This window comes from Leucoraja erinacea, chromosome 5 (genome assembly GCF_028641065.1).
Source record: "Leucoraja erinacea ecotype New England chromosome 5, Leri_hhj_1, whole genome shotgun sequence".
In the NCBI taxonomy this organism is placed as follows: Eukaryota; Metazoa; Chordata; class Chondrichthyes; order Rajiformes; family Rajidae; genus Leucoraja; species Leucoraja erinaceus.
The window spans coordinates 73,572,001-73,596,983 of record NC_073381.1 but is presented as its reverse complement, the minus strand read 5'-3'; the positions used below and the strand labels follow the sequence as shown (position 1 = coordinate 73,596,983).

General features: G+C 43.6%; 1 protein-coding gene across 1 annotated transcript in view; it reads left to right on the top strand.

Annotated features, from left to right (window-relative positions):
• Positions 1-24,983, top strand: part of eif2b4 (eukaryotic translation initiation factor 2B, subunit 4 delta) — a 51,551-nt gene that overhangs the window by 16,506 nt on the left and 10,062 nt on the right. Inside the window, 6 exon segments of the mRNA XM_055635905.1 lie at positions 1,583-1,777; positions 2,749-2,831; positions 6,451-6,545; positions 9,096-9,207; positions 14,664-14,740; positions 17,547-17,649. Coding sequence (XP_055491880.1) covers positions 1,583-1,777; positions 2,749-2,831; positions 6,451-6,545; positions 9,096-9,207; positions 14,664-14,740; positions 17,547-17,649 — 665 coding nt within the window.

The window sequence follows — 24,983 nt, the reverse complement described above, 5'->3', positions numbered from 1 at the left end:
AATGGATGTAATCTACACGTTGGGTGGGAACTGTTCAAGCTTCACCAGCAAACATCGGACTACAATACATTGTAGAATTTTGCGGGTGTGTGCTTTTGATGGTGGAACTCCGTATCATTATTGGCTTGTTTACTGAGGCATTCAAAGGAATGAACCATCATAAATATCAATAAGGCAAACGTCCAAGAGCATCCTGCTACTCCTGTCCCTTATAATCAGATGACAATGGAGACCACAGAAAATATGGATCAGTTTCCTTGTATCAGGAGCCACCTTTCAGTGGTGATAGATATTGATAATGAAATTCATCTTTGCTTCTCATGCAGCAGTAGCACCTTTTGGCCATATAGAGGGAAAAATAACTTACCTTGGCCAGGTAAGTGTACCAATTATTTTGAGCCTTCATGGGAATCATTGCCCCATTACTGCTCAACACGAAGAAAAATGCAAACATCAAATGAAAATGGCAGATGGAGCACATAACCTGTCAAATAATCCACCCATGAATTATGCCATGCACTTTCTTTTCAAATGTGCTAGCTGCTGTCAAAGATCCTAGATGGAGCTCTTTAGTCATTCAGAACCAGAGTGGTAGGAAGTCGACCTCAAGGGACTGTCAAAGAAGAAGAAGAAGAAGGTCAGGCAGCATCTCTGGAGGAAATGGATAGGCAACGTCCTGGGTCAGAACTCTTCTTCAGACCCGAAGGAAAGATTCTGACCCGCTAAATTACTCCAGCACTTGTTTTACTCAAGATTCTGGGATCTGCAATTCTTTGTGCTTCCAAGAAAATGTTCACTGGTCAGCTTCAATGCATAAATTTGTATTGTGCAGAGCTTTGTGGTGGTGAGTAGGTTTAAAATATCTACAAATAGGAGTATGGTAAAATATATGTTGATTGTTAAAATGGTAAAATTCTGTCTGTCTCAGTAGTGTAGCAATGGTAAATTAATTCAAAAAGCTGAAATGTTTTTGTCGAGGTTGTTCTTGTGCTGTGATTAGTAACTTATTTGTTTCGGAGAGGAAGATTGTGTCCATACATGTAACTTCAGCACGAATGATTTAATGTTGTATTCTCCCTTGAGGCGTAGTTATCATGTTTACTCGTAGCAGGAGTAAAGAGAAGAAACAGATGAACCTTGTCAGGTCATTTGCACTGACTCTTTCTTCTTGGCAGGCAGTTTAGAAAGACTTAGAGGGTGAGCACTCGTTGACTTAATCATTGCCTAAAAGAGTAGAAACGTTTTGAAATAGCATGGCAAAATGGTAGAGCCTGCTGATGAATTTCAGGATCATTCCTAATTTTGATTTTGTAGTGGCAAGTGAAGTTAGCACTTTATATATGTTTTTCCCCTTTTAGTTACATTATTGTCCAGTGATGCTTATTAGGTTTGTCTTAGAAGAATTGAAAGGATGTCCATTGATCACATCATCTGAAAACCATTTAATGAAATACTTGTGGAAGTGAAGGTTAATCACCATTCAGATGTCATATTTTTTCACTTTGTTGGAAAATGTAAGAAGTTAATAGCCAAATTTAAAACATTGTGATTAGTTTTGACCCCATAATCTTTTTTTTTTCAGATGCAACAGCAAATGCAGCATCAGGCGACATGCCTATTGGTAATGAGAAAAGTTTGACTGGAAAAGCAAAAAATGAACTTAGAGCAGAGCGCAAGGCAAAACAAGATGAACGTGCAAAACAATCTAAAAAATTGGATCAAGGCCAGCAGGCTGTTTCAACGAAGACAAAGCCTGTCCCTAGCGAGCCACAGCAAGGTAAAAACGTCAGGTGCAATCATTTTGGAGTATACCGAGAAAAAAGTAGAAATTGGATCATTGCAAACTTTCTGTTAACAATGGAACAAGTTACACTGTCACCATTCTGCCTTGTTTAACTTAAATACTGCTGAGTAAATTAAGAATTGAGCAGTTCCATTCCAATTAGCATTCATCTGCTGTAGAGCTGTATTTATATGTAGAAATCAAAAAACATGTTGCAGGAAGAGGCGTTGTGGTCCATTGGGTCTCTGCTAGAATGTCAATATCTTTACTATCATATCGTCGTCGTGGCTATCCCTCGAGGTCGAGGATAGTCTACGTTCCGTTGTTTTTGTGGACTCTCCAGGTGGCTTATGAGTCCAATCCTGGCTTTGAATGTTTTCAGCAGTCTGGACAGGTAATTCCAGATGGCAGATCTGGCTTTGGTTGTTGCTGCCTCTCTTTCCGTTTTCTTCTCTTTTCTTCCAATTCTGCGCATCTGTTGGCATCGAATGTCGCTGTTCCTTCTTGGATGATGGTTCGCCGAGTTTCCTGTCCTTGGCATTGGTTTCCCAATTGTCGATGTCGATTTCACATACTCTGCCAGAATGTCAATATCTTTACTATCATAAAACAGGTAGTTAGCCTCATTAACTGTTTTGGTTATTAATGCAAGCCTTGTACAATAAGCAATATATTATTTCAGCCTTGTATTCCTATAAAACATGTTTCAGTTGTAGTTGAAAGCCAATGTGCTTCTGAGAGTTCTGAACTGACCATGATAAAACGTGGAAGATGAAATGTTTATGGCTTTTGATTTAGACCTGAGATTTATATTATGTTCTGCCATTATAATACAAGAGAATACAATGAGTTTGTTTTGAGGTTCTAAAGGAAGAAATTGAAAACCTAATATGTATTTTACTGTTTTATATAATTGTGTTTGTCATTGTCCTGAGAAATGAAACAGCTGTGTTATTTTTCTGTAGTAGTGAAACGACTCCCAGATTATGTTCAGGCAGATGACCCTGCGGTTTGTAAAAAGATGGCCAAAAAATTGGAACGGCAACAGGTATCTTTTAAATATTTTGTTTTAATCCAGTGTTCCTTTTATACAACTGTCCTTTCGGTTATTAAATATCAAAAGAAAGATACCCAGATGATGAAGACTACTGACATGATTTTTCATCAGCTTTTCAACCCTTTCATTTAAAATGGGGAGACCACATATATTATGAAGAAGGGTTTCGGCCCGAAACGTCACCTATTTCCTTCGCTCCATAGATGCTGCTACACCCGCTGAGTTTCTCCACCTTTTTTGTGTACCTTCGATCTTCCAGCATCTGCAGTTCCTTCTTGAACACATATATTATGTCAGCGTTAGTTTGGGTGGATTTGTAGCAACAAGGGAATGGAAGGAAATATGATAATCAGGAGCCAGCTAGTATGTTGAAGGGGAAACTGTACCTTCAGAAAACCAGAAGGGAAAAAGGAAGATGTCTTTAGTTATGGCATCATACAGCTCATGCTGGAAATAGTGTTCCATTGTAGGTCAGCAGAAAGGTGGGCAAGGGAATCCTTTTGCTGATTTTAGGTGTGAGGGAAAGTGTCGAGGATGGAAACAGTATTCAAAAATAGGTGTTTCTTTGATTACTTAATAATATTTACAACAATTATGTAATATGTAGCGATTTTATTTTGTTTTCACTTCTTTTTGCCCTTTCACTTATTTGACTGATAAAAATTGATCAGAAAATAATTGATTTACTTAGTAAAATATTTCCCTAACCTTGCAGAGCTAGTTGCTTTAGACCCTCTCTAATCAAAGAGAATATAATTCATGTTTTATTCTCAGGTATAGCTAGGGCATAGCTATTTCAATTCATCTTTCCCTCTCCAACTTCTACCACATTCCCCATATTGAAATGTTTCAATGATTGTAGATCTGTCTTACCTAATACTAACACACCACTCGGATCTATAATCCAGCCCGGGTATTACCATACTGTCACCAGTTATTACCAATGCTTCTAGATACTGGCGGTTAGTGGGGATGAAGTCACAGAGGTGATGACTTGCTGTGTAACTTTACTATATGCGAATAAATCTGTTGGATCATTACTTGAAGTATTTTTTAATAGCTCTACAATGGTTTAGTGCTGCAAAAAGACAATGATTTTTGTCCAGTTATCTGTGTTATGATCTTATTTTCTCAGTTTTTATTAGAATGATAGCCATATTATGGAATACATGTAATTTGCATGAATTTTGGAACAAAAAGTCCACAAGAATTTGGTGTTCCATGTAAGTTGTTTGAAATTAGAGGTCAATCATAGAACATTTTGGGACATACCTGACTTTGAGCCGGTGGTTGTAGATTCAAGTCCCACCCTGAAAGTTTGGACACAAAAATCTTTGGTTTACACACGTGATAAGCTTGACATATGATGAGCGTTTGATGGCCTATATTTGCTGGAGTTTAGAAGAATGAGGGGGGATCTCATTGAAACGTACAGAATAGTGAAAGGCTTGGATAGAGTGGATGTGGAGAGGATGTTTTCACTCATGGTCTAGGTCTAGGTCTAGAGATCATAGCTGCAAAATTAAAGGTCGTTCTTTTAGGAAGGAGACGAGGAGGAATTTCTTTAATCAGAGGGTGGTGAATCTGTGGAATTCTTTGACACAGCAAGCTGTGAAGGCAAAGTCAGTGGATATATTTAAGGCAGGGATACAGTGCATTCAGAAACTATTCAGACCCATTTTCCACATTTTGTTACGTTACAACCTTATTCTTAAATGGATAAAAAAAAATGTTTTAATCATTAATCTACACACAATACCCCATAATAAAAAAGCAAAAACAGATGTTTAGAAATGTTTGCAAAGTAATTAAAAAGAAATAACTGAAATATCACATTTACATAAGTATTCAGACCCTTTGCTCAGTACTTTGTTGAGGCACCTTTGGCAGCGATTACAGCCTTGGGTATGATGCTACAAGCTTGGCTCACCTGTATTGGGTAATTTCTCCCATGCTTCTCTGCAGATCCTTTCAAGCTCTGTCAGGTTGGAAGGGGGGCATCCATGCACAGCAATTTTCAGGTCCCTCCAGAGATGTTCGATCAGGTTCAAGTCCGGGCTCTGGCTGGGCCACTCAAGGACATTCACAGACTTGTCATGAAGCCACTCCGGCGTTGTCTTAGAGTTGTTGTCCTGTTGGAAGGTGAACCTCTGCCCCAGTCTGATGTCCAGAATGTTCTGGAGCAGATTTTCATCAAGGATCTCTCTGTACTTTGCTCCGTTCATCTTTCCCTCAATCCTGACTGATCTCCCAATTCCTGCCACTGAAAAACATCCCGACAGCATGATGCTGCCACCACCATGCTTCACGGTGATGAGCAGTACCTGGTTTCCTCCAGACTTGACTCTTGGCATTCAGGCCAAAGAGTTCAATCTGGAGTTCATCAGACCAGAGAATCTTGTTTCCCATGGTCTGAGAGTCCTTTAGGTGCCTCTTGGCAATCTCCAAGCGGCTGTCATGTGCCTTTTACTGAGGAGTTTCTTCCGTCTGACCACTACCACAAAGGCCTGATTGGTGGAGTGCTACAGATATAGTTATCCTTCTGGAAGGTTCTCCCATCTCCACATGTCCACAGAGGAACTCTGGAGCTCTGTCAGAGTGACCATCGGGTTATTGGTCACCTCCCTGACCAAGGCCCTTTTCCCCCGATTGCTCAGTTTGTCCGGGCAGCCAGCTATATGAAGAGTCCTGTTGTTTCCAAAGTTCTTCCATTTAAGAATGACGGAGGCCACTGTGCTCTTCGGGACCTGCAATGCTGTAGAAATTGTTTTATACCCTTCCCCAGATCTGTGTCTTGATACAATCCTGTCTCAGAGATCTACGGCCAATTCCTTTGTCTTCGTGGCTTGGTTTTTGCTCTGACGTGCACTGTCAACTATGGGACCTTATATAGACAGGTGTGTGCCTTTCCAAATCATGTACGATCAATTCAATTTACCACTGGTGGACTCCAATCAAATTGCCGAAACATCTCAAGGATAATCAATGGAACCTAAGCTCAATTATGACTGTCATAGCAAAGGGTCTGAATACTCATGTAAATGTGATATTTCAGTTATTTCTTTGTAATTACTTTGCAAAAATTTCTAGACACATGTTTTTGCTTCTTCATTCTGGGGTATTGTGTATAAATGGATGATTTAAAAAAAAAATCAATTTTAAAATAAGGCTGCAACATAACAAAATGTGGAAAAAGTGAAGGGGTCTGAATACTTTCTGAATGTACTGTAGATAGATTCTTGACTAGTACGGGTGGAAGAGGTTCTAGGCAGAAGGCAGGAGAATAGGGTTAGGAGGGAGAGATAGATCAGCCATGATTGGATGGCGGAGTAGACTTGATGGGTTGAATGGCCTAATTCTATACCTATCACTTATGATCTTATGAAGTGCAGCATCTGAAAGAATGTGATTTTTCCAAAATCAAATGGGAAACAAAGGCACAATCTGCTCTCGGAGGTAGAAATAAAAGTTCAGTGAGCACTATTAGAAAGTCCAGGGGAGTTACCTGTGATATCCTGTTCAATGTTCTTTGGTGGTGATTTGATTAGCAGTTATCACAAATATGTTGACTATAAATGGATATAAAAGTATTTGTTCCATTTATTTGCAGATTCCACAGAGACAAGATTATGGAAATAAAGTTGGTCTGTTTTTTTTACACTTGCACCAATACAGCCGTAAAATGCCACTAACCCAACAACTAACGTAAGATTTGTTTTAATATATTGGTTGTATGGCTGAGTGTGGTATTAGAAATTACATCAATTAAGTTGTAGCCATGATGTATTTACTGATGTATTGTGGTAATTATTTCTATCCATTAGAAATGTCCTTTTTGTGGATCATCTATCTCTATTATTCTAAAACTCTTCCCTTTGTTCTCAACATCTAAATGTCTGTGTGAGCCAGGGTTATGTTGGCTTTCTTTTAAACTCCTTAATTTGTATCTTGTTCCAAACGCTTGGCCTCTGCCTTCCCATTTTCACACATGCTACTCATATTTTCTCCCCCGACCGGATACATATCTTCCCGTCACATTTCTACCTATATTTAACAAGTTATTAACTTTTTAAAAACAGCTTCAAAATATTAAAGTTATTAACGTTCTATCTTTGAAGAAAAAAATGCCGCCTAACGTCACAATACATTCAGACGCTCCAGGCGCGAGGGGCACTCCAGCATTCCAACTCGCTCGGCCTAGCTGGGATCCCTCGCCCTCTCCATCTATACCCTCCCTCCCTCGACTCTACCCCCCTCTCTCTAACCCCCTCCCTCTCTGCCACTCTCCCTCACCTCCCCCCTCACCTCCCTCTCCGTCTCTACTCCCTCCGCCTCCAGCACTCCATGTTCGGCCCCACGGACCCTATTCGGCCCTGCATGCTCGGTTCTGCTCACACAAGGAGGGCTCCAAGCACTGGATTCGGGATGAGGGGCCCATCGTGGGGAGTTACATAGGCTTCATTGAAAGTTACCGTGACCCCTATGGCTCCAGAGGGGAGTTTGAAGGGTTTGTGGCGGTGATGAACAAGAACTTGAATGCCAAGTTCACCTGGCTGGTGGCCTCTGCTGAGCGGCTGCTGCCCCAGCTACTGTGGCCCCAGCCCTTTGACAAGGACCGATTCCTCAAGCCCGACTTCACCTCCCTCGACGTGCTCACCTTTGCTGGCAGCGGCATCCCATCCGGCATCAATATCCCCAGCTACGCCGATATCCGTCAGACGGTGGGGTTTAAAAACGTCTTGCTCGGTAATATGCTGGCAGTGACCGATTACATCCAGAAGGAGAAACTCACCTTCCTGGAGGATCATGACCTGTACATCAAGTGGAAAGGCCCCTCCTTCAAAGTCCTCTCACTCTTTGCTTGCCCTCTCTCCCTCTCTGCCCTCACTCTCTCTCTCTCTCTGCCCTCACTCTCTCTCTCTCTGCCCTCACTCTCTCTCTCTCTCTCTCTGCCCTCTCTCTCTCTGCCCTTTCTCTGCCTCAAGGTCTCTACTCCCATCCATCTCTTCCCCTCTCCATCTCCCTCTACCCTCCCTCTGTACTCCCCCTCCCTCTCTACCCCCTCCCCTTCCCTCACTAGCCCCACCTTCTCTGCCCTCTCTCCCTCTTTGCCCTCTATCCCTCTCTGCCCTCTCTCCCTCTGCCCTCTTTCTCCCTCTGCCCCCTCTCTCTCTACCCCCTCTCTCTCTCTGCCCTCTCTCACTCTCTCTATGGCCTCCCTCTCTCTCTGCCCTCTCTCTGCCCGCTCCCTCTGCTTCTCTCTGTCTCTCTCTGCTTCCAGGTCTCTACCCCCATCCCTCTCTGCCCCTCTCTCCATCTCCCTCTACCCTCTCTCTATATCCCCTCCCCTCCATCTGTACCCCCTCTCTCTCTCTACCCCCTCCACCTCCCTCCCTACCCCTCCCCCCATCTCTACCCCCTCCCCTCCATCTCAATCCCCTCTCTCTCTACCCCCCTCCCACTCTACCTATCTACACCTCCGCCTCCCTCTCTACCCTCTCCAAGTCTACCCCCCTCTCTCTCTAGCCGCGCCTGCGCAGTTGGGGGCTGTGCGTGAGCGGATAGGGCTCTTAAAGATGGCAGAGTCAGGGGATATGGGGAGAAGGCAGGAACGGGGAACTGATTGGGGATGATCAGCTATGATCACATTGAATGGCGGTGCTGGCTCGAAGGGCCGAATGGCCTACTCCTGCAACTATTGTCCATCGTTTATAACTTGGTACACGTGGAAAAGGTGGCAGGTTTATCTGTCACTATACCAATCTAGCAGGTTCTTGAAGGTTCATGAAAGAACTTAGAATAGTCTTGAGGATTTCTGTTAGGATATAGTTTATAATGACACTGGTATATTTGTAAATGAACACTATATTTTATTACTTCATCTGGATGGGTTGGTACTTACCTCATCTTATAATGTGATGGTTGTTTGTATGTTCACTATTGAACAGATTTGCAGATTTATTTGATATGGAACAAGATCTATTTCTAGTAATTAACTTTCAATACTGTTTGAAATCCATCCAACCGCTTAGTTATGAGTTTAAACATATCTGACTATTTAATCACCTCCCGCAAAATTTAATTTATAATCAATAAACGTTTTATTAAATTTTAATTTCAACGTGGTATTTTTTGAGCTAACAATTTAGTAATTGGCTTACACAAATGTACTGTTTCTGAGTAATTTCCTTAATATGTTGCGATTTATATACATAATACACTTATGCACCTAATTTTTTCTTTGATCCTTTGTAGCACGCTTTCAACTGTGCATCCTGCTATTGTGCGCCTAGGATTGCAGTATTCTCAAGGCATTATCACAGGATCAAATGCACGGTGTATAGCATTGCTACATGCTTTTAAGCAGGTATGGAATACAATGATAGACACAAAATGCTGGAGTAACTCAGTGGGACAGGCAGCATATCTGGAGAGAAGGAATGGGTGACGTTTCAGGTCGAGACCTTCAGACTGCCAGTGGAGTGGGCGGGACAGATATAGAATGTAGTCGGAGATAGTAAGACTGGTGGGAGAACTGAGAAGGGAAAGCAAGGGCTATTTGAAGTTAGAGAAGTCAATTTTCATACCGTTGGGGTGTAAGCTACCCAAGTGAAATATGAGGTGCTTTTCCTCCAATTTGCACTAAGCCACACTCTGACACTGGAGGAGGCCAGCACAGAAAGGTCGATTGGGAATGGGAGGGGGAGTTAAAGTGCTGAGAAACCGGGAGATCGGGTAGGTTAAGGCGGACTGAGCAGAGGTGTTTAGCAAAATGATCGCCGAGCCTGCACTTGGTCTCGCCGATGTAGACAAGTTGAAACCTGGAACATCGAATACGGTAGATGAGGTTGGAGGAGGTGCAAGTGAACCTCTGCCTCACCTGAAAAGTCTTTTGGGGTCCTTGGATGGAGTCGAGGGGGAAGTAAAAGGACTGCAAGGGAAAAGTACCTGGGGACGGGGTAGTTTTTGGTGGGAAGGGACGAGTTGACCAGGGAGTTGCGGAGGGAACTGTCTCTGTAGAATGTAGAAAGGAGTGGAGATGGGAAGATGTGGCCAGTGGTAGGATCCCATTGGAGGTGGTGAAAGTGTTGGAGGATTATATGCTGACGGAGTGGAAAGTGAGGACAAGGGGGACTCTGTCCTTGTTGCGAATGGGGGGGAGGGGGAGCAAAAACAGAGTTGAGGGATATTGAAGAGACTAGTGAGATCCTCATCTATAATGGAAGAGGGGAGCCCCCATTTCCTAAAGAATGAAGACATCTCTGATTATCTAGTATGGAAAACCTCATCCTAGGCGCAGATGTGGTGTAGACGGAGGAATTGGGAGCAGGGGATAGAGTCTTCACAACAGGGGTTCCCAACTTTTTTCATCCTGTTTACCCCTGCCACTTTAATAGTACATAACAATGTTATTTCACTAGGTTTGTGGTAGATGTTGGTCAATAGTTTGTCTCCTGTGATGGAGACAGTGAGATCTAGAAAAGGCAGGGAGATGTGGGAGATGATGCAAGTGAATATGCGTGCAGGATGGAAATTAGTCATGATGTTAATGAAGTTAGGTGAGTTCTGCATGGGTGCAGGAGGCAACACCGATGCAGTCGTCAATGTAGCAAAGGTAGACTTCGAGGATAGGGCCAGTGTACGCCTGGAACAGTAATTGTTCGACGTACCCTACAAAGAGGTAGGCATAGCTGGGGTCCATGCGAGTGCCCATAGCTACGCCTTGGATTTGGAGGAAGTTGGAGGAGTCGAAGGAGAAGTTATTGAGGGTAGGGACCATCTTTGCTAGGCAGACGAGAGTATTAGTAGATGGAAATTGGCTGGTCTGCGGTTGAGGAAAAAAACAGAGGGCTGTAAGACCTTCCTATTGGGGGCTGGAAGTGTAGAGTAACTGGACATCCATGAGGGAGTGGGGGCCTTGAAAACGGGTCATTGAAGATATTCCAATATTTCTACAATAGTTATACAATGGCTCTGCATCCCACAGAAAGGTGACCACCAAAACTATGGTGCAGTTTGTGTTTGTCTGCTATTTTTACTTTTCATCTCCGTGCGTAACTTTCTGAGATGGGATAGTTTTAGGTTTTTGTGCTTGAACTAGTATGCTGCTGAACAGAACTCTCATCCTGTGGTAAACTCTTGCAATGCCAGATTTCCTCTGGTAAATTTAATAAATGTATTGCAGAGTTCCATCTATGCCAGTTTAACAGCATATTTACATCTCAACATTTCCATTTTCCACGCTTTGCTCTTGGAATATTTAGATGAGAATTTTGTTTGTATTACTTTTGTGGGTCACTGCCTCTTCAATTGCAATATTTTTTTATTTTGTTAGGGAGATTGGAAATTGTGGCAATTTGTAATAAACCAGCATCATCCTTTGCTCTACAGAAAGTATTGATTTTTGCTCAGACATTGATTTACAAGTCCAATACTCTTTGGATTGTGCCATGCACTAATTTCCTTAAAGTTAAAAATATTAGCATGAACTTTGTGGAGTTCTAAAAAGGAACAAAACCAAGGAGAAGGACACCAGGTGTATCGGTTAGTTTTTCTTTGAAACGGAAAGGTGAAAGTCATATTTAGCATATTAATAAAACCAGAAAAGGAGAGTTGTTCACTGCAGCAGGGAAACTTTGGTAGATATTTTAAAAAGATTGGAAGCTCTGTTATGCAGAGGAAACAATTGGGACATATTCTATTTGGTTTTAGATATCAATGTGTCTCTTAATTTCAGTGGAAGGTACAGTACAAGAAATATTGGAAGAGTGTGTTTGTGTGAGAGATGGAGAAAGATCATAATAAGTACAGACTGCATCACAGTCTGGTAGGCGGCGCGGCTCTGGCCAGCAGCGGCCTCTGCAGCCTGTCCGCGTTTTTATTATTTTTTGTCTGTGTTTATATGTAGTTTTTGTTATTTTATGTTGGGGTGTGTGTGTGGGGGGATGGGGGTGGGGTGGGAGGGGGGGGGGGAAACTTTTGAATCTCTCCCTGCACTGGAGACCCGACCTTTTCTCGTCGGGGTCTCAGGTGTCGTTGAGGCCGCAACGAGGAGCGGCCTCCAACGGGAAGAAGCCGGGGACTCTGGTGCCGACTCACCGTTGCCGTCGCGGAGCTGGCCGAGACCGGAGCGGGTGGAGCGGTGGAGGAGCGCTGCTGCCGCTGCTGCTGCTGCTGCTGCTGCTGCCGCTGCTGCTGCTGCCGATGCCGCTGCTGCTGCTGATGCGGGGGCTGCTACTGCGGGTCTGCGGACGGCGGCACCGGGAGCCCGCGGGTCCCTGGAGGGAGACCGCTTTTCGGGGCTCCTGCAACGGCGACTTCTCCCGCCCGAGTTGCGGGGTCGAAGAGCTCCTGGAGCGGGGCCTGACACCACTGCCCCGCGCGGCTGGAATGGCCGCGGGACTTTGCGAGCGCACACCGGGGGCTCCAACACCAAGACCCGGTGTGCGACCTCGCACCACCCGGCGTGGCTTCAATGGCCGCGGGACAATCGCCATCGCCTGCCGGGGGCTTTGACTTTGACTCTGACATCGGGGGGGGGGGAGAGTGCAGTGGAGAGATAAGTTTTTTTGGCCTTCCATCACAGCTATGTGATGGATGTTTATGTAAAAATGTAATTATGTTGTGTCTGGGGTCTATTTGTGTGTAATGTATGGCTGCAGAAACGGCATTTCGTTTGGACCTCCAGGGGTCCAAATGACAATTAAATTGACTCTTGACTCTTGACTCTTGCATATGAGAAGGCCTGAAGTGAAACCAGAGTAAAATACCCTGCAAAATGATAGTTTGACATCTATTTAAGTTCTCATTGTTTGGAATATATGACTGATGTGAAAAAAAGATCTTCAAGATAAGAGTGAGTTCGGGCAAATGAAAGAAGGTAGTAATGAATGGAAAATAGTTGGGCAGCTCTTGAGTAAAGAAAACGACAGCTCAGATTTTGAGGTGTAGAGGGATTATAATTTTACTGAGATATAGGCAAAGAAGCCTGAGGTGCTAAGATTACGAGAGTTACAGAGGGAATTGGAAGTGTATTGTATAAATTAAGGAAATAGACAAGAGGGGAAAAAGTACTCCTACCAATGTGGGAAGAAAATAATCCACTCAAACTGAAATAAACTGAAATGTTCAATCGACCAGAAGAGGTTTGCTTATTTATTTTGAGACACAGCTCAAACAAAGCTACACAGGATGGTAAATCTGAGGTTAGAAGCTCTGGGAAGAAGAGCACCCGAATGGATGAGCTTTGATGCAGTCTTTAAAATATTTTGTGGCAGAGTTAAGGCCCTAGGAAACCAGAGGAGTCATAAAAGTTGGCAGAATGCCGTGTGTTATTGAGATCACTTCTTCAAATAACTATGTATCCTGTCAGATTTGATGACAAAGGATTAAAACTGAAGGAACAAATTAGTTCAAAGGGAATAAAAATAGAAAATGCTGGAAGCATTTGACGGGTTGGAAAGAGAAATTGAGTTAATGTTTCAGGTCAGTTCAGTTCATTTAGTTTATTGTCACATGCACCGAGGTACAGTGAAACGCTTTTGTTGCTTATGGTCAAACACTATTCATCTGAACTGGTCGAGTGCAAAAAATTTAGTTTTGAGTTGCAATGATAGTAGAGGAGTGATGGATAAGACAACAGCAATTCACGCACTTCCAGTTTACTTTATTACAATTAGTGCTACAGTCCTCCTCTACACTGTAGAAACTAAGAACAGTTTGGGGGGGGGGAAAGCACCTGCATTCAGTCCTCAGGGACAACACAGAAATTGTAATTTGGCTGTCACTTTAATTCTCCATCCCACTCCAACTCGAATCTCTTCCGTCTTTGGCCTCCACTGTTACTCCAACAAAGGCAATGCAAGCTTGTGGAACCGCAACTCATTTTTTTCAGCCCTCGGGATTTGGTATGGAATTCAATAATTTCACAGACCCAGCATGTCAGAACTGGTCAAGTTATCCAACTGGTATATTAACTCCTTTTGTCTCTCTCCACTATCCCATCTGTTAAGCTTTTCTAATATTCTTGTTTTGGATTCAATTCGCTATAACAATTCTTGCTTTTTATAAGCCCTTTTTTTTTTCTCTCTTTTTAAAATTTGCTAAGTTATCAGCCAGATGGCTTAATAAACAGCATATTACCATGACAATCCTGGCCTCCTCCTGTGTGCTATTTATCACACCCCCAACCGTTCCAAAATGTAAATGCAACTTATTTTATTACGTTCCCAGGTCGAAGACTCATTATTAAAAATGATATGTAGATTTGATTTTTCTTTCCATGAATGCTGATTGACCTGATGAATTATTCCATCATTTTCTGTTTTTGTTTCAGATGTCCAGCATCTGTAGTTTAAAAATAAATCTATTATAGTAAGTAGTACACAGGGAGATTGAATTATGAAAGAGAACAAAACGATTGATGTGAAACCTTATTGGCTTTTATTTGGGGTAAAAATTAGAAAAAGCATTGACTTCATCCACACAGTATTTGAATGTATTTTATTGCTATGGCCCTGTGGTTATCATTTGCTGAAGGCATGAGACCCACCAGTGTGTAACTTTCAAAATATGCAGCTATTTGCTGTGGCATTTTTGTTCTATCCATCGTTCTACAAACATTTCATCTGTGATCAGTACAAGAGCGGAGCAACACTTTGAGTTTAGCTTAATGTATTATCAAATTCTGCATACCTAGAACAAACAAAATGAGGGGGGAATCTGCATTATTTTGATAAAACTAGTTGGCTAATTGTATTTTTCTTGTATTTGGTGTTATTTTTCAAATACAATTAGTGACTAGCTTTTGCTGCCTCTCTGCAGGTTATCCGTGATTACTCAACTCCACCCAATGAAGAGTTGTCAAGAGATTTGGTCAATAAACTCAAACCATACATCAGGTATTTCTTTATTGAACACTCACTAATAGAGACAGAGTGTTGGGTTACTCAGTGGGTCAAGCAGCGTCTTTGGAAAACACAAATACATGAGAAGGAAATCGGTGCGGAATGGATGAATTGAGGCAGGTGAATTAGTATGTGTTGGTTGGAGTAGGTAAAATTGTGAGGGGAGAGCATGGGGGATGTCAGTGGTGTTGAATGGAGGGGTCAGTACGGGATGGATGGGGGGATCAGTACAGGATCAATGGAGGTAGACAAAAATGCTGGAGAAACTCAGCGGGTGAGGCAGCATCTATGGAGCGAAGGAAATAGGCAACGTTTCGGGTCGAGATCCTTCGTCAGACTGTTCCCCCCCATTCTTCTTGAATGGGGGGATCAGTACAGGATGGATGGGGAGGGGGGGAGGGGTGGATCAGCACAGGATGAATGGGTGGGTCCGTACAGGATGAATGGGAGGGGGGTCAGTACAGTATGGATCGGAGGGTCTGTGCAGGATGAATGGAGGATCACTACAGGATGAATGAGGGGATCAGTACAGGATGAATGGGGGGGATCAGTGCAGGAGGAATGAGGGGATCAGTACAGGATGAATGAGGGGATCAGCACAGGATGAATGAGGGGGGTCAGTACAGGATGGATGAGGGATCAGTATAGGATGAATGGGGGATCAGCACAGGATGAATGGGGGATTAGTAAAAGATGAATGGGTAGATCACTAAAGGATGGATGAGGGGATCAGTGGATGGGTGGGGTCAGTACAGGATGAATGGGGGCATCAGTGCAGGATGAATGGGGGGATCACGTGCAGGATGGATGGGGGGTGAATGGAGGGGGGGTCAGTACAGGATGAATGGGGGACCAAGTGCAGGATGAATGGGGGGTGGCAGGAGAATCAATGCGAGGTGGATAGGGTGATCAGCGCAGGATGAATAGATTGGGGGGGGGGGGGTCAGTACAGGGTTGCACACAGGGGATGTCAGTGAGAACTGGATGGAGGGGGGAATGAGGAATCAGTGTGGGGTGGAGAGGAGGGGTCCCAGGATAAGGGGGGCGTACAAGAGAGAGAGAGGGGGGGAAGGGGCAGAGGAGGTGGGGAGGACGGAAGGTCAGTGCTCCTCAGACAACATCGCCCCTCTGCCATCGCCGTCCCTGTGCACCGCCAAGTGCCGCCGCAAAAAGGTGAGGCGGTTGGGATCTCCCTCGCCACCGCCTCCCCTCCTTTGCCAGCCAACAGCAAGGTGCGGGGCCGAGCGGTGCAGCTCAAAGGAGGCCTCTCCCTTCCTCCCTCCTCCCGGCCTCGGCGTGCGAGAAGGTTTCTTTTGAAAGCGCCGTTAGCGGATTGGCAAGCAGCGGCCGCTATCGGGGCGGGCGGGTGCGGGATGAGGCGGTGGAGCCGCTGTCACGGCCGCTGCTGCCGCTGTGCGGGGCCCGTTATTCGCTCCGACCCTTTGTCACCCTGCACCTAGTGTCTGCCCCACACAGCCATCGCCGACACGAAACGTCATGTTCCTTTTCTCCAGAGATGCTGCCTGACCCGCTGAGTTACTCGTTTTTTGTGTCTATTGGTATAAACCAGTGTCTGCAGTGCCAAGCCGGGCAAAATGAGTCGGCATTTAGGTTGCCCGGCGGCACTTTGGGTGGTCAATGCCACCCGGGCAACCGTTAATTTCGAGTCCTGGGCTGGACAAATCCTGGCATGAAATAGGTGGATACAGGTGAGGGAGTGTTTTTGATAAGGAGATGGTTGGACAAAGGCCAGAGATGAAGACAAGGTGTGATACAAAAGGATTGAAGAGTTGTGAATTGTGATGCTAGAAGAAGGAATGGAAATAGAAGGGGAATTGGAGGGGAGAATTAGCTGCACTCATTAATTGTAGAAACAAGGAACTGCAGGCACTGCTTTGTAAAACAGACGCACACAAATTGCTGGAGTAACTTGGTGGGTCAGGCAACGTTCCTGGAGAACATGGATTGATGATGTTGCAAATCGGGACCCTTCTTCAGACTGATGTGGGAAGGGAAGAAAGCTGGAAGAGAGGAGAGGCTGGACAAAGCATAGCAGGTAATAGGTGAACACAGGAACACATGGAGTGGGTTTTTTGATTGGTAGATGGTTGGACAAAGGCCAGAGATTAAAAAACAGAAGGTGTGAACCAAAGGCATTCAAGAGTTGTGAATAGTGGAGCCTGATGGGGGGAGGGTGGTGGGGGGGGGAGGGGCTTACGTGCTAATACGATCAATGGCTTACATGCTAATCTTATGAGAGTGTTTGGCTTGGTTATAATGTAATTAACTACATGGGAAAAAAACCTTACAGATTTTTTTGAAATCAGAGGAATTTCAGTCCATAGTTCGATGACACAACAGCTGGATTTTTGCTAATGAAGTAAGCATTTGCGAAGTTAGCATAGTGGGAGATATTTTTTGGGAGTATATTCTCTGCTCCAAAGTATCCTTACATTAGTGCAGTAGCCACAGTGAACATGGAGGATAAAAGGCAGCAACTGAAGGGCATGCTCATAGTAGAATTACTACAAATTATAGTGTAGGTCGCATCATCAACATATTTATGATATTGACGTGACTTGCAAAAAGTTCCTTTACAAATCCTGCTGTGTTTTTGCCACAGAATTGTTTGCTAATCTAACAATTCATCATGATCATGCACATTCAAGACCTCGCCATGCCTATCTGATTTAGTGATGATGTGTGTTTATCCATTGATTGTTATCAATCAGCATAATCTTGGTTGAAAATGAATGATTTAAGTATTTATTTTTGTTGATTATGTGTTTTTCTCTTCAAGTTTTTTGAATCAGTGTCGATCACTCTCAGCAAGTATGGGCAATGCTATAAAGTTCATAAAAAAGGAAATCTCAAATATTGCCGGAAGCAGCAGAGAAGATGAGGTGAGAATATTACTTTACACATTTATTTTTAAGCAAAAGCATAGGCAAATACTTTAAATTTCAGAGATACTCATTGGACTTTTGTTGTGTCTTAAGACATATTTTGAATGGAATTTAACGTTAGAGCAGAGAAAAAGTCTCAACTCATAAGATGTGTTGAAAGGAACTGCAGACGCTAATTTATACTGAAGATAGACACAAGAATCTGGAGTAATTCAGAGGGTCAGGCAGCATCTCTGGAGAAAAGGAACAAGTGAAGTTTTGGGTCGAGAGTTCAGACTGAAGGAGGGTCTCGACTTGAAATGTCACCTTTTCCTTTTCTCCAGATATGTTGCCTGGCCCATTGAGTTACTCCAGCTTTTTGTGTCAATCAATTCATTAGATATTGATTCTATGTCCAGTTCGACTTTTCAAGATTTATTTATTTGAGTCAAAAATAAATGTAGTTGCCAATCCTCAATGTATTTTCACTATGTGAGCATACAAAATTATTATCTTGTTTATATAGAAATAGAACACAGAAAAGTACAGCACAGGAACAAGTCTGTCCCAAACATTATGCAATAATAAAGTAATCACATCTGGTTGCACATGATCCATGCCCCTCCATTCCCTGCATATCTGAAGAAGGGTTTCGGCCCGAAACGTTGCCTATTTCCTTCGCTCCATAGATGCTGCTGCACCCCCTGATTTCTCCAGATTTTTTGTGTACCCTGCATATCCACTTGCATCAATGCTTAATACTTTTAAAATGCTGATACCCTTCAATTAGGTTACATTATCAAAGGAGTACAGCTTTGAAACCGACATGTTTTAGCTTGCGGGTAATTGACATTTGCTTTGAACAGGAAGGAAAAAATCATTGCCCAAGTATCATTGAAGAAAACATTTGCTGAAGCAAATGTGTTCCAACATGTGTTCTGTTGCTAAGGGAAAGAAACAGGATTGCTTAAGTGTCAACTAGGTAGCTGATCGGGATGTTCAAATATTCATTTCTTACCTACTTTGGTTTTTTACTAAAGTAATTTTTAGTATTAATATAAGCATTTAAAAACTACAGCCGGTGAGCAGAAAGTATTTCTTTATATATGGAAATGCGATTACCATAAGAATGATTTAGCAGCCAAAATCTCGCTAGAACATCTCGCTTTAGGCTATTATATATTTCACATTTCCTTGAAAAAGGGTCCAGACATGAAACGTCACCTATCCTTTTTCTCCAGAGATGCTGCTTGACCCGCTGACTTACTCCAGCACTTTATATTTACCCGGTAAATACCAGCATCTGCAGTCCACATAAAACAAGATAATTCTCAAAAAGACAGACGGGTGGGCAGAGGGGGTGGGGTAGCTCTGTTGGTTAGGAATGAAATTCAGTCCTTTGCGAGGGGTGACATAGAATCAGAAGATGTAGAGAACTGAGAAATTGAAAGGGCAAAAATACCCTAATGGGAGTTATCTAGAGGCTCCCAAACAGTAGCCTGAATATAGGGTGCAAGTTGCATCAGGAGTTCAAATTGGCATGTAACAAAGGTAATGCTACGGTGGTTATGGGAGATTTCAATATGCAGGTATACTGGGAAAATCTGGTTGGTACTGGATCCCAAGAAAGGGAGTTTGTAGAGTGCCTCTGAGATGGATTCTTAGAGCAGCTTGTACTGGAGCCTACAAGGGAGAAGGCAATTCTGGATTTAGTGATGTGTAATGAACAGGATTTGATAAGGGAACTCAAGATAAAGGAACCATTAAGAGGTAGTGGCCATAATATGATAAGTTTTAATCTGGAATTTGAGAGAGCAAGAAGAGAGTGGAGTTTCTTTTCAAAGTCTTTTCAGATTTTTGAACATTTTCATTAATAACGAGAAATAAAGCATGAATTTTTTGAGAAGATGTGATTATACACAAACAAATAAGCACACAAACAAATATACACATATACAAGATCAGACTTTTAATAGATACAAGACTAAGTAGGCCCTGTTTGGGCTGGCAGCTCAGTCACTCAGGCCTGCTCAGTCACTTAGGGCTGGTGGGCTGGCAGCTCAGTCTCTCAGGGCTGGTGGGCTGGGCTGGTGGGCTGGTAGCTCAGTCACTCAGGGTTGGTGGGCTGGCAGATCAGTCACTCAGGGCTGGTGGTCTGGCAGTTCACTCAGGGCTATTCCTTGAAATTCCATTTCAAGCAGAGTACAGGCCACCAAATTCAATTTTACTTTGGAGTCACGTGAGTGACTACGTGAAGAGCCCGCTCAGCACGCATGCGCGGAATTGCGTTCAGCAGTGCAACAGCGGCCGCAGTGGGAGTCAGGCGCTCCCGCTATAGTTTAAAAGACGGACTGTCAGGTAAGTTACTCTGAGGTCGGTTTTCTGTTGGCAAGGAGAGCCTTCTGCTTTGTTTCCACAGCATGAATATGAACAAGAAAAGGCTCTTGAAGATACCCGTTCCCCGCTCGACTCCAACGGAGGAGCGTTCCATCAGTGGGGGGCAGGAGGCGGTAGGACCGCTTACCCGGCGCTCCACTATCCCCGACACAGGGCCGAGCCCAGTCTCGCTAGCGCCTGAGCAGCGGGCTGGATGCAAAGCCACCAGGAAGACCATCCGGCCGGTGGTTTCCGATTCGTCGGACAGGGACGTCTCACCACCCCAGGGGTGTTCTGCTGGGTGTAGGAAGGAAGGCCATTAGAGCCTAAACTAGCGGCCAGCCCACCTGAGCCCCCTACAGGAGCATGGAATTATACACAGCTCTTGAAAATTGTGAATCCTGGAGCAGGTGCTCCAAATATTCGAGACTCGCTGCGTGAGGAGACAGTCTCGCAGGGGGGAGTTCAGGCACTCCGGGTTGTACAAAATCCCACAGTGTCTTGTGCACTGGCCATCGCTTCCCCCTCATCCGAGGGCTGCTTTGGCGACCAGGGCTGGGCAGGTCAGGAAGAGGGGATGCTGGCTGAAGAAGTCGGGAGTATGCCAGGGGTGCAGGAACAGGAAGAGCTGCTGGGTGTTAGGAAGGAAGGCCATTAGAGCCTAAACTAGCGGCCATCATTAACCACCTTTCCAACAGGCCCCTACAGGAGCAGGTGGTTAATGAGGTTTTAGAATTATACACAGCTCTTGAAAATTGTGAATCACTCAAAGTGCCGGCTGTCAACAGCCAAATCTGGGGGCAACGTTGGGACAAATATTCGAAATCTGGAGCTGAAATGGTAGTTTAAAGCATTACCCAATGGATTAACATCAGCCCCAAGATTATTCACCAAGATACTAAAACCAGCCCTGGCAATATTAAGTAGACAAAAACATATTGTCATGGCATAGCTTGATGATATCTTAATAGTAGGCAAGACCATGGAATTGGCTATATCAGCTGTGTCAGCTACCAAACAGTTGTTCGAAACCTTGGGATTTGTCTTACATCCAGATAAATCTAAGTTGAAGCCATCCACAACCATGGACTACTTGGGCTTCACAATTAACTCAGCCCACATGTCTAACGTTGCCAAAAGACAAAACAACTGAATTGGCACAATCATGCAACAATTTAATGGTCAACGAGCGACCAACTATTCGACAAGTAGCAAGAGTAATTGGGAAAATGGTAGCAGCATTTCCGGCTACACAATTTGGACCTTTGCACTATCAAAACTTACAAAGAGCAAAGGTACAGGCACTAAAACGACATGCAGGTCATTATGATCGTATCATGAAATTACCCACTGAAGCAATATCAGAACTACAGTGGTGGGCAGAAAACGTTTGGCATAGTTTCAGCCCTATCATCATTAACCCTACTTTAGTTATCCAAACAGATGCCAGTGCTCAAGGCTGGGGAGCGACTAACTCCATATCCAGCACAGGTGGTAGATGGACTAACCTAGAGTCATCATTACTACTTACACTGGACATTAACTATCTAGAGATGTTGGGTGCCTTTTATGGTTTAAAAGCATATGCATCCAACATGCATCACTTGCATGTACGGTTACAAATAGACAATACTACGGTGGTGGCCTACATTAACCATTTGGGCGGCATAACATCGATATCATGCAACAAATTGGTCAACACAATTTGGCAATGGTGTGTCGAAAGACATATTTGGCTATCAGCAACTTACCTGCCAGGTAAGCTAAATACAGTGGCAGACACCAGGTCATGCAAATTTAATGACAACACCGAATGGATGTTAAACCCCAAGTGTTTGCAAAAATTATTAAGCAATATGGCACGCCAGATATTGACTTATTTGCATCAAGGCTAAATCACCAGGTACCTATGTATGTCGCTTGGGAACCAGACCCTGAGGCAGCAGCGGTAGGTGCGTTCGCGCTGGATTGGGTAAATTTCTTCTTCTATGCATTTCCTCCCTTCTGCCTCATCAGCCGGGTGATACGCAAAATACAAATGGACTCTGCTTCAGGTATTTTTATAGTACCCGACTGGCCTACACAGCCATGGTTCCCATTACTCCACGACATCCCTCCGAACATCCACAAGAAAACAGTACTTGTCCAGCATCAAAAAGTGGGAGAAGTACTGCTTGGATACAGGGACCACCTACTCAACCGCTACAATTACCAACGAACTGGAATTCCTGGCGAACCTTCACCACGATGAAGGACTCAGCTACAGTGCCATCAACACAGCTAGAAGTGTCCTGTCTGTCTATTTAAAACAAACTCCAGGACAACAGGCCATGGGGTCCCACCCGCTGGTGGTCAAACTAATGAAGGGTATTTACAACTCTAACCCCCCTAGACCAAGGTACACCCATATATGGGATGTCAGTGTGGTCCTGACATACCTCAGGGGATGGCCACCAGCCAGATCCCTCAACCTGGAACAATCTACGCTCAAAACACTCATGTTGATGGCACTTGTATCTGCACAGAGGGTCCAGTCACTACACCTATTGCGACTGGACAACATGATCACAGCTCAAGACCAGATCTCTTTCATTATCTAGGTACTGATCAAACAGAGCAGACCAGGAACACCTAATCCAGTCGTGGAATTCCGGGCTTACCCGCCAGAACCACGGTTATGTGCCATGACCCACCTACTGGCCTACATAGACACAACCAAAAATATTCGAGGGAGTGAAAAAGCCTTATGGGTCAGTCATAAAAAACCTTATGGCCGGGTGATGAACCAAACCATTTCGAGATGGCTCAAGCAGGTGCTAAAAGCTGCTGGGATAAACACTAACATGTACAAATCTCACTCCACGAGGGCAGCATCCACGTCGACGGCCAAAAGAATGGACGTGCCTATAGACCACATCCTGGCTACAGCAGGATGGTCAGGGGAAAGAACGTTCAGAACTTTTTATAATAAGCCGTTGGCAAAACCTGCTTTATTTGCAGAAATTTTTTTACAGACTGCAAATATTTAATTTAAGCCCAGGGGAGCAATTTAATTTCTTTGTTGTTATTGTTAATAAATACCGTTGTGTTTTTCTACAAACAGATTCATTAGTTGATTACGATAACACACTTCCTCCCTCAAGGACTTCTGCAGTGAGTAATAACTGTTACACGGTTTGAAATCACAGAGCTTTAAAATCTTCACGTAGTCACTCATGTGACTCCGAAGTAAAATAGTAAAGATTAAACGAGAACTTACCAGTTTGAAGTTTGATCTGTATTTTATGAGGAGTTACGATGAGGGATTACGTGCCCTCCGCTCCCACCCTCAATAATATGGGTCAAACTGATAACTGATGTCTCCTTTTCTTTACTATGTTTATTTCAATAACTGTGTCTATCTGTGATTCCACACCGCTGCTTTGAAGTATGCCGCGCATGCGTGCTGAGGGGGCTCTTCACGTAATCCCTCATCGTAACTCCTCATAAAATACAGATCAAACTTCAAACTGGTAAGTTCTCGTTTAATCTTACTATTTCATAGCATTTCAAGCAGAGTGCAGGCCACCAAATTGCCAAACAACTCATTGCATTGTCATTAAGAACTAACAAACCACTTATTGCAAATACATTGCAGACTCACAGTTCAGTTGATTCACAGCTTAAAATCACAGTTGTGGGCTCTCCCTCGCGATCTTCCAGAGTAAATGACTCACGTCCAGGCATCCAGGGTTTTATAGTCCACAGAAGGGTCGTTCCCTTCATCATGGTGATTGACAGGCGAGAGGACCAATCAGCTGATCTCAAGAGATTTTAAACACTTGTAACTTTTTTATTTTTATCGATCGTAAAAATCCTCGGGGCTGCCTCAGCGGAGGCGGACTGTGAGTAAGATGGTCATAAACATAGCGATATATGGTAACATTTTTTCTAAAATCAATATTCAGCACTGACAGGAAGTGGTCAAGATATTTAGTTAGGAATTGGTCAAGATTTTTAGTTATAGATATGATATATTTATACACTTTTCCTACTCATTTTGGCACCACCCAGTTTCTATTGCAGATCTCTTTCCATCCCTATTGACCATGGTATTTTCAGTGGGATCTTGGCAGAGCTTTCTGTTGTCAGATGTCCATGCTGACACTAATCCATAATTTTCTGGCCTTGGGGATGGAATTAGATGGGTGGATTTGCTTATGCACAGGAAGCTTCTATGAGACAAATATGTTTCCTTGACTTCCCTAATTTGTTTACATGTTTTGAAAACCCTTTGATACAGGCAGATTCATGGATATATCTTTTGGAAAGGTCAGTGCAGATACGTGAGCAGACAAGCTCACTACTGGGCTGATTTAATCAGTTTTGTGCATGCGTTCACATGATATTATTTTGGTTGTCAAGCAGCCAATATTTGGTCAAATTGTATGGATCTGGTAGGACGAGTTCATACCAAATATATTCCACTTAAATTAGGTGGAATCCATGAAAGCAGCAAGTTACTACCGCACCGGAATAACTGATTCATCTCGTTTATTGATTCCTTCTTTGGTTGGAACATATTTTCAAGAGTGTAATTGTGATATTCGGGATAGTTCTATCTCTAGTATTTTCCCTGGGCTCATTCTGCATTACCTTGTTATGACGGTGTCATAATTTAGGATCCCAATATGCATTCTAAGGTTGTTTGCTGCCACATTTTTGTTAAATATAGAACAGTGAGTAGTTTAAAAGCTTATTCTTGTATGAAAAAGGACACAATATGCTGGAGTAACTCAGTTAGGCAGAATCTGTGGAAAACATCGATAGGCGACGTTTCAGGAAACTAAAGGGTCCAAACGCAGTGAGAAATTTGCCTATCCACGTTCAGGGAGGTTGCCTGAACCACTGAGTAATGACAGCACTTTGTGTCGTCTTTTGTAAATCACCATCAGCAATTCCTTGTTCCTACCTTATTGTTTGTTTGCTTTTGACCT